This window comes from Halichoerus grypus, chromosome X (assembly GCF_964656455.1).
Source record: "Halichoerus grypus chromosome X, mHalGry1.hap1.1, whole genome shotgun sequence".
NCBI classification, from domain to species: Eukaryota; Metazoa; Chordata; class Mammalia; order Carnivora; family Phocidae; genus Halichoerus; species Halichoerus grypus.
This window is the reverse complement of record NC_135727.1, coordinates 107,710,058-107,723,828: the sequence shown is the minus strand read 5'-3', so window position 1 is coordinate 107,723,828 and position 13,771 is coordinate 107,710,058. Positions and strand designations below refer to the sequence as shown.

Below are 13,771 nucleotides of genomic sequence, written 5' to 3'. Positions count from 1 at the left end.
AACCTGGAAGGCTTACACACAAATTTATTTCTCATGGTTCCGGAGGCTGAGATGTCTAAGACCAAGATGCTAGCTGATTTGATTTCTACTGAGAGCCCTCTTTCTGGCTTATAGATGGCTGCCTTCCACTGTGTGCCCACATGGCCTCTTCTCTGTGAGCCCCATCCCATGGAGGAAGGGAGGGAGGGAAGAAGGGAGAAAGAGACAGAGGGAGAGAGAGAAGCTTTCTGGTGTTCTTTATAAAAGCACTAATCCCTTTATGAGGGCCCTGCCCTCAGGACCTCATCTAAACATACCTATCTCCCAAAGACCCCACCTCCAAATACAATCGCATTGGAGTTAAGTCGTAAACGTGAATTTTAGGACATAAACATTCAGTCCATAGCAAAAGAGAGCCCTAAAGACTAGAAGAATTGCTCTCATTTTATAAAACCCTATGGCCGAGAGAGCATCCTCCATCCCCCCACCTCCAGAACTGAGATCCAAACCTTACTAGCAAAGTACATGGCTTACGGAACAGTAGACATCACTGAGGTGCCACAATGGCAGAATGTGTTGGAAATCTGCCCTCTGGAACTTGACAGAGATTCACCTTCCGAGGTGCCTGGGAAAGCTCTTCATGGGAAGGTGCCTTGCCTGAAGCTCTGATAAAAAGTCTCCAAGCTGCTCGCTACTGTGCACACAGAAGCTGTATCCTGGAGAAGCAGGTGTCAGGTGCTGGAGAAGTCTCACTCACGGCAAGAACCTTCCAAGGAAGCTTGCTGGAATCAGGGAGAAAAACCCTTTCCTCCTTCACTGTCTCTCCAAAACCCTCTACTAACAAAGCTGTGGTACCAGCTAGCAAAAGAGAAATATTTCAAAGGCCCAGATCCATTGTCAAAAAACAAGCAAAAAAAAAAGTGGATTTAGAGTAAAAGGCAATAAACCAATAACCAATCAATTGCACTGACATAAACTAGAATAAACAGCAGCAGAAGCAACCTAAGTGATGAATATATTGTTTATTAGCAGGGTAAACTACTTCTCAGTGCCCGTCTGAGTTTTATCCATTGCTGCATCCTCTATGCCTAGAGTAGAATGTGGCTCAGTACAGATGCCCAATAAATATTTGTTGAATGAGTAAATGAATGAATGAACTAATTGGTTCACTTTTTTCTCTAATGTTTTCTTTCTCTCTCTCTTTTGTTCACTATAGCTGATGGATGCACAGATTGGTCTGTCGATATCAAGAAATACCAAGTTTTGGTAGGAGAGCCTGTTCGAATCAAATGTGCACTCTTTTATGGTTATATCAGAGCAAATTACTCCCTGGCCCAAAGTGCTGGACTCAGTTTGATGTGGTACAAAAGCTCTGGTCCTGGAGACTTTGAAGAGCCAATAGCCTTTGATGGAAGTAGAATGAGCAAGGAAGAAGACTCAATTTGGTTTCGGCCAACGCTACTGCAGGACAGTGGTCTTTACGCCTGTGTCATCAGGTATTCTTTTAATTCTATTACTGCTGAATCAATTAAATCATATGCTGCTTTCTTATACTTAAATTTTGCTGCTATTCCTTTCACCTAAAGGTTTTGTCTCAATATTTGTCTGTGTTGCTGCTTTCTAAAATTTAGAACCTAAATCATAAAAAGATGGGATTGGAATTTATATTGAGACATTATTTCTGGCTTATGGAGAAAAGAGATACCATCTGGGTATCTACTTATGTTGCCAGAAATTACTAAAGACTATGAAATAAAATTTATAGAGGAGGTGAAATGTTGCAAATAAATTGTAAGCAAAGACTTGCAGAAAGGATGCATAGTTTATCACTAAATGGGTTGTAACATTTTGTTATTGCCCTTCACAGACAAATAGAGCACAGATACCTCCGGTTCACACACATCTGTAAAGATGATTTAGGTAAACATGTGTATGTGCTCTAGAAGACAAAGGCAGCATTGCCATGTTAGGGAAAAAGGCTGTGTTCCGGATCATTTTGTTAACTAAAAGTGCTGGGTCAATAGAGAAATTTTCCTGGGTCCCTCAGGGCCAAAGAAAAATTGTTAACAAAGGCTGTGCCTTTATCCACAAAGAAACTCATCACACATCCATATGTCTTTGTCTGCTTGTAGAAGAGACATATGTAGTTTGCTTAATGATAATGCACTGAAACAGTATTCATGTAACACATTCGCAGTTAAAAAAAATCTCAGTTTAAGTATTTGGCCCTTCATGGATTGTGAATCACACCCTGCATGAATGATTGTGGATGTCATTAGACTATAAAAGCATTGGCAAAGCAGGGTGCAGGCATATAGAGGGTGTGCTTAAATCTTTGTCTTTCGGTTTATTAAGAGAAATTAAGCCAGATCTAATGCAATAGATTCTCAATTTGGAGGAGGTCTCAGTGTCTTTTTCAAATCAAAATTGGACTTTCACTTCTGAAACTCTGATCTGCAGCTCTCACTCCACTGTTTGAGGATCATGCCTCCCCCTCACTTTCCCCTGCAAGAGTTACCTTTATGCTGAGTCATGGCCACAGGTGCGTTAGGACATTAAAATCGGTCAGAGCCAAATTAAGAGTTAAACTTAACTCTTAACCACGTAGGAATTGTTAACATTAACAACGTACAGGTTAAAGTTAATTTTGGAAAATATAAATGAATGCAAATAAAATTGTGCTTGGGAAAAATGTCTGATGCACTACAAAAGGACAAATGCATCATTCCTTTGGCAACTCTTATTCTTTCCCTTACGGTGTACCTACCAGTCCTTTTATGGTCAAACATATCTCTTATTAGAAGTAGAAATTTTGTAATGACATTGACAAATAATTGCCAAACTAGTACAGTTAAAGAGTATTCTTTGGACTGGCTTTCCTCACTTAACTAATAGTGATTTGATTTAATTTCATTGTTTCTTTTTTAAAAAAAATCATTATTTCTGATTGTTCATGCATGTAGAGGTGATTCTTCAAGATAGGCAAATGTGTGTCCTCATTTATCTGAGATTAGAATTGAGCTGGATGTCCATATTCTAACACTTCATTTCATTATTTATTGCTGATGAGAAAATAATGATGCGTTCACATTAGTAATCTGAATTTCTAAAGCACTGAAGTTGCAGTTCTTTGATGTGTTTAAATACACACTGTGACCCAATGCTCTGAGAAATTACATTAACATGTCCCTGAATTTATAGTTGAAGTAATGAATGAAAGGTTGAAAAGTTGCAAAAACAGTGACATTTGCCATGTGTTCATATGGCTACGTTTTAATGGAAGGTGCACCTTAAAGTTTTGTATGTGTCAAGCAATATTCTAGAGAAAGCAGTAAATTGCAGAAAAAGATAGTCTTCTTACTGGAATTAAAATATTCCGATTGATTTGAAGGTAGTGTTGATATGGCTTACTTTTTCAATTTGGAAAGTAGTACTCAAAATCATTATAAATGAGCAGTTTAAATAGCATTGCTTGGTGTTGGCGTGAGGGGAGCTCAAGGCTGTTTTTTGAGTCGCTGATATATTGGCACATTGTTAGCTCTCAGACCACAAAACCGTCACCATTAGTTTTTAAATAATTCACTTGCAAAGAACTTTAGATGTCTGAAAATGTTAGCGTGTACTCATATGTTCTAGTCTTTCTGGTTCTTTATCAATGAAAAGGTTTAACAGTAAGGCTTTCCATGTACAGCTAATTTGCATTTATACCTGTATATGTACAATTAAATGGTATAAATAATGGGAACATCTCAAGATTACTATCAGCATAACAAACAAGAGCTTTCCTACTAATGGGGCGCCTGGGTGGCTCAGTCATTTAAGCATCTGCCTTCGGCTCAGGTCATGATCCCAGGGTCCCGGGATCGAGCCCCACATCGGGCTCCCTGCTCCGCGGGAAGCCTGTTTCTCCCTCTCCCACTCCCCCTGCTTGTGTTCCCTCTCTCGCTGTGTCTCTCTCTGTCAAATAAATAAATAAAATCTTAAAAAAATGTATCTTTCCTACTCCCTTCTCTTGGTATCTATTCGGGACACGATAATACGACATAATTCTTTGCTGCATGCTACCTGGCTTTTTACTCAATTTTCTCCTTCCAACATTTTTTTAAATTTTTACATGAAAAAGTAAATGAAGGAGAGCTATACAACAATTTCCTCTCTTTTCCTTTGGAGTAAGTTTATCTTATAAAAAACTAAAATTTTCTTGTAGTCTTAACCCTCAATTTTTAACCCCCCTCTTCAATTATGCCCTATCAGCAGTTTCATATGCAGGGCTAGCCAGTGCACATTTAAGTATTTTAATGTCTCCCCATAATAGTAACGTACTAAGTTGTTTGGCAGCATATTTTTTTACTAAAATTTTTATTTTGGGGGCGCTTGGGTGGCTCTCTTGGTTAAAAATCCGACTCTTGATTTTGGTTCAGGTCATGATTTCGGGGTCATGAGATGGAGCCTGCTCAGTGTGGAGCCTGCTTAAGATCCTCACTCTCCCTTTCCCTCTGCCTCTCTCTGCCCCCCCCATGCTTTCTCTCTCTAGATAGATAGATAGATAGATAGATAGATAGATAGATAGATAAAAATAAAATGAAATTTTTATTTTTGAGGTAATTGTAGATTCATATTCAGTTGCAAGGCATATATAAAGAGATCCTATGAATCCATTACCTGGTTTCCCTCGATGGTAACATTTTCCACAACTGTCGTACAATCTCATGATCAAAGTCTTGACGTTGAAACAGTCAAGAAACAGAACATTGCCGTCACCTCAATGATCCCTCTTGTTGTCCCTTCTACCTTTTTTCCCATCTAAACCCAAACCCTGACAACCAATAATATTTTTTTCCATATCTATTTTTTTAATTAAAAATGTTATTAAATGGAATGATACATTATATAACTTCTGGAATTGGATTGTTCGCTCAGCATAATTCCTTTAAAATCTCTCCAAGTTGTTGCATGTATCTATAATTTGTTGCTGTTTATTGCTGAGTAGTGTTACACGGCATGGACATTACCAAGATGAGTAGTGTTACACGGCATGGACATTACCATGGTATTGATTCACTCATTGAAAGACATCTGGGTTGTTTCCAGTTGTTGGCTATTGAAAAGAAAGCTTCTGTGGACATTCGTGTACATGTTTTTGTGAACGTAAGTTTTCACTTTTCTGGGAAAAATGCACAAGAATGAATTTGGGTTGTATGGTAGTTGCATGTGTAGTCATATAAGAAACTGCCAAACTATTTTCCAGAGTAGCTGTACTATTTATGAGTGATCCAGTTTCTCCACAGCCTTGCAGCATTTGGTATTGTCATTATTTTTTATCATCACCATCAGTGTATCCTGATATCTCTCTGTGGTTTCAATTTGTATTTCCCTAATGGCTAGGTATTTGACACTTTTCATGTGCTAATTTGCCATCTCTCTTTCCTCTTCAGTGAAATGTCTGTTAGGTCTTTTGCTGTTTGTTAATTCAATGATTTGTGTTCTTACTGTGAAGTTTTGAGAATTCTTTATGTATTCTAGATAATAGTACTTTTTTGGATATGTAGTTTCCAAATACCTTCTGTCAATCTGTAGTTTATCTTTTCATCCTCTTAACAATATCTTTTGCAGTGAAGTTCATTTCATTATTTTTTTATTTATGGATCATACTTGTGGTATGAAGTATAAGAACTCTTTGTCTAGCCCTAGATCCTAAAAATTTTGGTTTTTTTTAACTAACTTTTCTGTCAACAGTTGTATTGTTTTACATTTGTTTGTGATCCATTTTCAGTTAATATTTGTGTAAAGTGTAAAGTTTATTTAGGTCAAGGTTTAGCTTTTCAGATAGATGTCCAGTTGCTCCAGCACCATTTGTTGAAAAAGCTACGCTTCCTCCATGGACTTGCCTTTTCACATTTATTCAAAATCAGTTGGGTATGTTTGTGTGGTTATATTTTTGGATTCTCTATTCTGCTCCTTTGGTCTGTGTGTCTAGCCCTGTGCCAGTACTGCTGTGTTTTGGTTAGTATAGGTATAAAGTAGGACCAAATATCAATTAGAATGACTCCTCCCACTTCATACTTCTCTTCCAGATTTTTTTAGCTACTGTAGTGCCTGTTCCTTTTAAAGTAAATTTTAGCATAAGATTGTCTGTGTCTACAAAAAACTTTACTGGAATATTGATAGGAATTACATTAAACCTATAAATCAATTGGAGGAAAATTGTTATCTTTACTATGTTGAATCTCCTAATCTTTGAATGCAGCAGATCTCTCCATTTATTTAGGATTTCTTTCTTTGATTTCTTCATCAGCATTTTGTAGTTTTCAGCTACAAATTGTGTACACATTTTGTTAAATTTATACCTCAGTATTTCATTTTCTTTGGTGTATTTGTGATAGTATCTTTTTAATTTCATTTTCAACATGTACATTGTTAGTGCTGTTAGAAATGTGATTGATTTTTGTGTAATTCCTTTCTGAAAACATATTTTTTAAAATGACATACCTGTAATATGTTCTATCTAGTAGCTAGTTCCTTTGCCCAAGTCTTAATGTTCTCTTTAGAGACTAAATAACTCTTCCTTTTCATTGAAAGTCCATACTAAGCATCTATCATAAGGTACTTAGAGAAATCCATTTATTTAGTCATCCCCATAACACACATCTCTTGATCATGAACTAATATGCTAATGCTAGGATTACGAAGATTAAAAAAATGTTTTTACCCACAAGTAGATTACATAAGAGAAAATAAGCATGCATTAGTTACAGATACTGTGATCACAGTGTAGAATATAGTCAAGTTCCACCAAGATGGAGTAGCCCCTTTCCTCCCAGGCTTCCATCTTACAACTAAAAAGGCTGGAACTAACACAGCAAACAAGCATAGGAAGTCTGTGAAAGGTGGAAAGAAGGATTGTCTAGAGACCTCAGGACTTGAAGAAATGACATGACCACAGTGTTCCACTTGACCCCCCAGATGATGTTGGCAGGGCCTAGTAAGGAGCTAATCTTCCATCCTCTGCCTGGCAGAAGCAGGCAGCAATAATATGATCCCCCCTGCTGGAGTAGGGTCAGCACACCTGAGTGAGGGACTGATCTTTTATCCTTCGCCCCGTGGAACTAGGCTAGAATTACATTTCACTGCAAGAGTAGCGTCAGTGGGGTCCAGTGGCAACTTGAGCCTCCACCCCCACCCAGGAGCAATGCGATTCTGTGAGGCACTGTGAGGCAGGGCTGGTCACTGCTAGGCTTCATCCCTCTTTCCTGGTATTAGTGGTGCTCAATGGGGAGCAAAGCTTCTACCCTAAACAAGGCAGAATGAGGTGGTGGGAAGTAGGCTTCGTTGGTATCCATTTTCCCACCGTCCCTTCCCTGGTGTCAGGGAAGTGAGCTCACTCCCTGACTGGAGGCAGCAAGGCTGTGTGGGTCAGCAGCACACTTTCACCAGGAAGGTGTCAGCCGTGCTCAGGAGGCCTCTGAACATACATAAGCACCCGGCCCTCATCTTACATTTCAACAGGATTGCGCACTTAAAAAAAAAAAAAAAAAGATTAAATAGTATCCAAATTTTCATAATATCTAAAATGTGTAGGCTATAATCAAAAAACCCTCACTGGTCATGAGTCATGAAAATTGCAACATGAATGAGAAAAGAAAACAGATACCAACATGGAGATGAATCAGATGTTGGAATTATCCAACAAGGATTTTAAAGCAACCATCATAAGAATACTTCAGCAAGTCACTAAAAAATCTCTTCAAACAGATGAAAAAAAAAGTTGAAAATTTCAACAAAGAAATATAAAGAAAAACAAATGGGAATTGTGGAACTGAAAATTTTAATAATGAAATACTCATTGGAAGGGTTTAATAGAGTAGAGATGATGAAAGACAGGTTAACTTCTTTATTACTGTATTAAAACTTCACTTGCAAGGGCCACAGAAAACTTCACTTGCAAGGGCCTGGTGAAAGTGTGCTGCTGACCCTCACTTGCAAGGGCCACAGAACTTACAATTGCCAGATCCTCTGGGTCTTTCTTGGTTGTCTTAATACCGATCTTTACCACTTCTACTCCTAGTTCTCTGATAGATAGCTATGTAAATTTCCTTAGGATCCTCTTCCTTTGAATTTTTCTTGAATGTTAGTGTTTACCAGAATTTTGTCTACAACTTCTTCCCTTTATCCTTCTACAGCAGTAGTTCTCAACTTCAGCTGCATATTGGAATTAACTGAGGAGCTTTTGAAAACTATCAGTTTCTGTGTATTACTCCAGATCAGTGAAATCCAGGTATCAGATGATTCTCTTGTATAGCCAGCTTGAGAATCATAGCCCCTGATCTTATTTATTCAATATTTTCACTTACAGCCTATTTATTGATGACTCAAAAAGTAATGCCAAAAGTTTTCACAAGCACTAGAAAGTATACTTTCAATTTCCTAATAGTCCTCTCTTCCTGTTTGTCCACAAGACACATTGAATTCAACAATGTACCCAAATTTATTTCAATATCTACTTCAACCAACCTACTTCCTCTTCAAGGTGCTTCCTTCTTTTTTTAGTAAATAACATCACCATCCTCCCAGTAGCTCTAGGTAGAAAGTTATCACTTATCCTTGTTTTCTTCATCTTCCTCACCTTGCCTTAATTGCTTACCAAGACTTCTCTAGTCTACCTTAGAAAAGTCTTTTGAATTTATTTTTATGCACAACAATTTCTACTCTTTCAATGAATGCAGTGAGCTTTAAGTGGTTTCCCTGCCCCTAGTTTTTTCCTATTTTACTTACCACTCCACACTGCTGCAGAATGTCTACAGTGGAGATATTTCATTTCTCTACTTAAAAGTCTTTGATGGGCCCTATTACCCAGCAAAACAAAGTCCAAAGACTTTGTTTGGTATACACTTCCCTTAACAATCAAGTTTCAACCTTTCATTCCAGACTCGTCTTGGGTGTTTTTTTCTGTGGGCACCTTGTGCTATGTTGTCACCACCCTGTTTGTTGTTTGCAGATGAAAGTATGAATTTTCTTTACTCTTTCACTCTTTGTTCTTCATCTGAAATTTCACTTTTTTACTGCCTATCTGAATAATATTATTATTAATTATATTAATATAAAATATGTATTATTTTTTGAAGAAGTTGCAGTGTATGTTTACCATTTTTTTACCTTTCCCAATTACTCCAGAGACCATTGCTTCAGTTACCTATTGGGGAGCAGGGGACACTCCAAAACTAAGTGGCTTAAAACAGCAACCATTTTATTTGTGCATGATTCTGCAATGTGGCCTGGACCATGCTGGATGGATGGTTCTTCTGCTGATTTTGCCCATAGTCACTTGAGGCTAGAATGAACTAGAATGGAAGGTTGCCTGAGCCTGTCTCTGCATGAATTTTCAGGGCCTCCATTTCTTCAAATGATCTTTCCTGCTTTCCCACCAGCAGGATAGCTAGACATTTGGTGACTCCGAAGGTATAACCACTTATCAAGCATCTGCTTACATCATGCTTACTAATATCCCTCTCACCAGCTCTAGCGCTCACATGGGAGGAGACTTTATGAGTGCTTGAATACCATGAGGTATGTGTTTTATTGGTGGGACCACCAAAATAACAGTCTAGCAGTCTCCCTTTTGTCTCCCTTTATATATGCAAAGTATACTCACCCCATTTCTAAGACCCTCAGAGTCTTGTTATGGCCTCAGGGTTAGGCTACAAGCCTAGGATGTCATTATCTAAATCAATTTTGGGTGTCAAAGAGGTTCTTCATTCTTAGTTCCCTGAGCGCAATGCTCTAGTGGCTCCTCCTGATCTGAAGCTCTGTGAGCTACAGAGACATCTTATCTAACCCTCACAGACCGAACATACAAGGGTCACACAGGGAGAAAATAACCAAATAGTCCCATTAGAAATGGAGGCAAGGGGATGGGAGTCACTGGCCCATAGCAGTTCTCAAATCCAGCTGGGCCCGTGTTACCAGTTTTTTGATTAGGGCCCGGTTCTGCTTATTGAGAGAGGTTCTCTGTGGCTCTTGGGTTCATGTTCTTCTTTTTCATAGACAGTAAAGGGCCCAGAGACCTCTTTCGATTTGAGCTTTATCTGTCTCTATTATTTTATTTTTTTCTTTTAAGATTTAATTTAAATTCAAGTTAGTTAACATATGGTATAGTATCTGTCTCTTTTTTTTTTTTTTTTTTTAGGTGGGGGAGGGACAGAGGGAAAGGAAGAGAGAGAATCTCAAGCAGGCTCCATGCCTAGCACAGAGCCCGATGCAGAGCTCCATCCCATGACCCTGAGATCATGACCTGAGCCAAAATCAAGAGTTGGATGCTTAACCAATTGAGCCACCCAGGCACACCATATCTGTCTCTTTTAGTATAAGCTAGTATGGTTCCTTAAAATGCTATGAGCTTTTTACATATTAAATTGTAATCCACTCCACTAAGCAGAAACTACACCTACGAATATCTTTAAGACAAAGGGCTTTCTACTTTGGTGTTCTCTTCACAGTTCTGAAAGACAGTGCACCAAAGATTTGTAGACACCCCTTTGCCTAGCTAGTCTTGGGGTATGCGTCATAGACCTTCTCAGCTACCTTCTCTTGATGATAGAGAGCACATTGTATGCCAAACTTACTATCAATCACTGATATGTTTTCCCCTAAGAATCAATTTGAAACAGTATTTGTCACAGAGAAGGCACTCAGGAAAAGTTACTGAATGAAAAAATTCCTGTTATTAAAATTAGGGGTTAGTGTTGTTAGAATACTTTGTGGAAAATACTGCTATAGCCAAAATCACACCATTTTCTGATTTCTACGGTTTTTCATGAGAGAATTAAAGAATTCTATTTTTTGTCACATTTCTTATCTGAAATTAACACAAATTATCAACTGCTTATCCTACATCATGATTTTTGGTATTCCAAAAAAGTTTATTTTATTCTCTCCCTATAATATACCCTCCCTTTCACCAGGTAAAAGTAATAATATGTTAGGCCTGCAAGACCCACAACAACTATTATAAATATAATATAAATAATTTAAGTCATTAATTTTAATCTGTATGAAAGAATATAATTTTAATTCTTCTTATTATTTTATGTGATTGTTGCTTAAAAATCAAGTCATTCTTGGATTATAGGATAAATAATGTCATCATTTTAGAAAGTCCTAAACATTTACATCCCAAGGATCTTTATAATTTGTTCAGGACAATCAAAGTCTATATAAATGTTTTATATCCTACCCAGAAATTTTAATGATCATATGTATATGTGTTCCAAGGACCTAAAGTAGTTTTACAATCTTGGTTTCCTAATTGTTAAACTACTCTCTTAATTGAAACCAGAATATACCCTTGAGAATATCAGCTGTAATTTATAGGTTATAAAAAAGGCAATTAAATCTACATAAGTTAGTTCTTTTAAAAAAAATCCACATACAATTGAAAGTCTTTAAAATAAGGTTTCATTTCTGGATAAAGAATCTCTTATGGATGATGAATTGAAATTATAGAACTGCACATCAGACACTTTCTCTATTCTTTTTGTGGGAACATGTGTTTCTTGGAATAACAGGCTTCAAAGAGATTTTCCAGTTATATAATTCTAATAATGCTTAGAGAGATCATGTTGAAGTGATGGATCAACATAGAACCAATACTACGTGTGGCCTTTTTTGCATGTTTAAGACATGAAAGTGTACCCTAAAGGATCAAAATATTTTTGAATGGGGCAATGATTAGCCAGATTGCTCTTTCTGAATGCTTTCTTTTCAGAAACAACAAACACACTTTATGGAGGTAAAAGCCAAGAGCTGTGTGGATTGCCTATTCACTTTACAGATTTTTTTTTTTTTTTTTTTTACTAAGAAGATGAAATAATTTCTTCTGGAGTGATAATGGGGTGGTTTCTTAGATCCCTGGATTAAGAAAAGCTTTGCCTTATCTTTCCAAGTCCTATAAAAGAGAAAGCTTTGAGAACTCTTTGAAATCAATGGTGTTGGTATCATGTTCAGGGAAGACAGAGGCTTATAAATTCTCTCAAAAAAGTATCAAATTAATATGAAATAAATAGGGCAGTGAAAAAAGATACATTTGTAAAATAATTAGGTATATACAGTTGAATTTTGAGTTCTTACGTATTTTTTCTATTTTTTTTCCGTTTTAGTTAAAATTGATCACTATATGAGCCCTTTTCAGTCATGGATATAACATGTGCATTTATCATATTTTACAAACATTACTGATAGTCCATGATATAGCATAATTGGTGATTATCATGAGGAAATTTTTAAATTTCAAACACTATAGGCCAGGCACGCAGGTCATTGACAGTCCAGAAAGACTTTATTGGTGGTTATGGTTTTATACTGTGATTATTATTTTTTATTTGTAAAAACTATTCTCCAAAGAAAAGCTAACTACTAATGGTGCACTAAGTAAAGATAAAGTGAACAGACCTAATAAAGTGATAGCAACTGATCAACAAAGTTTAGGATAAGAGAAAAAGTTGAGGGACGCCTGGGTGGTTCAGTTGGTTAAGCGTCTGCCTTCGGCTCAGGTCATGATCCCAGGGTCCTGGGATCGAGTCCTGCATCGGGCTCCCTGCTCCGCGGGGAGCCTGCTTCTCCCTCTGCCTCTGTCTCTCTCTCTCTCTGTTTCTCATGAATAAATAAATAAAATCTTTAAAAAGAAAAAGTTGAATATGAAGCCAAGATTATCCAAGGCTTTTTCTAAGTCTAATCTTGTGTATGGTTCCCAAGTAAAAAACATGAACAATAATCTCAATGAATAAAGACAATAAAGGACTGATTGTTCTTAGAAGAGCTCATTAGGGCCTGTGATTTGAGCAATACTTTGAAAAATAACCACATGGCTAGGGAAAGTGTAAGGGAGAAAGTTTTCTTTGTTAGGAGTGTCTCATGAGGACTACTACAAGAGAAATTAAATAATGACCGAGAACAGGGGTTGGCACACTTTTTCTGTAAAGGGCCATATGATAAAAAATGCAGGCTTTGCTGGCCCTATAGTGTTTATTGCAACTACTCAGCTCTGCTGTAGCAAGCCAGAGCCATAGACAATACATAAACAAAGGGGTGTGGCTGTGTTCCAATAAAACTTTATTTGCGGAAACAGGTGATAGGATGGGATTGGCCTGCAGCCATAGTTTGCTGACCCCTGTTCTAGAAAATGCCAGATAAACTGCAAATTGTTAAGGCAACAATAGAAACTGCTGCTGTTATTAACAAAGAAAAAAGGCGTAGTCTGTTTCTAACAGAATAAGTAGATACATTTTGTTGGAAAATGGGGTTTTGTATATGATGGTGTGAAGGATGACTGTAAAGAATGTAAAACAGATGCTAAGACTTAAACGGCAGGCAAGTGTCAAGCAGGAATGGAAAGCCAAAGCATTTCTCTGGAATTATCTTGCAGCAACTGTATGAATGTTTAGAGAAATTGGAACATGGAATACAGACAAGGAGATTTTACAATAATTGAGGCATCAAGTGATGGGGACTCAGGTTACAGTATTTTTTTTTTTTAAGATTTTATTTATTTGACATAGAGAGACACAGCGAGAGGGGGAACACAAGCAGGGGGAGTGGGAGAGGTAGAAGCAGTCTTCCCGCCAAGCAGGGAGCCCGATGCGGGGCTCGATCCCGGGACCCTGGGATCATGACCTGAGCTGAAGGCAGCCGCTTAATGACTGAGCCACCCAGGCGCCCCTCAGGTTAGAGTATTAATGGTAGGGATAACAAGGAAAGAAAAAGATTCAAGATCACTTTTGTAAGTTAAAATTACATCATA

At 37.5% G+C, this 13,771-nt stretch overlaps 1 protein-coding gene across 2 annotated transcripts in view; it reads left to right on the top strand.

The window, feature by feature from the left end:
• IL1RAPL1 (interleukin 1 receptor accessory protein like 1) overlaps positions 1–13,771 on the top strand; it is a 1,364,983-nt gene that overhangs the window by 707,693 nt on the left and 643,519 nt on the right. For both annotated transcript variants that reach the window (XM_078065379.1, XM_078065380.1), the window contains one exon: positions 1,196–1,475. In XM_078065379.1, coding sequence (XP_077921505.1) covers positions 1,196–1,475 — 280 coding nt within the window. The remainder of the gene's footprint in view (positions 1–1,195; positions 1,476–13,771) is intronic.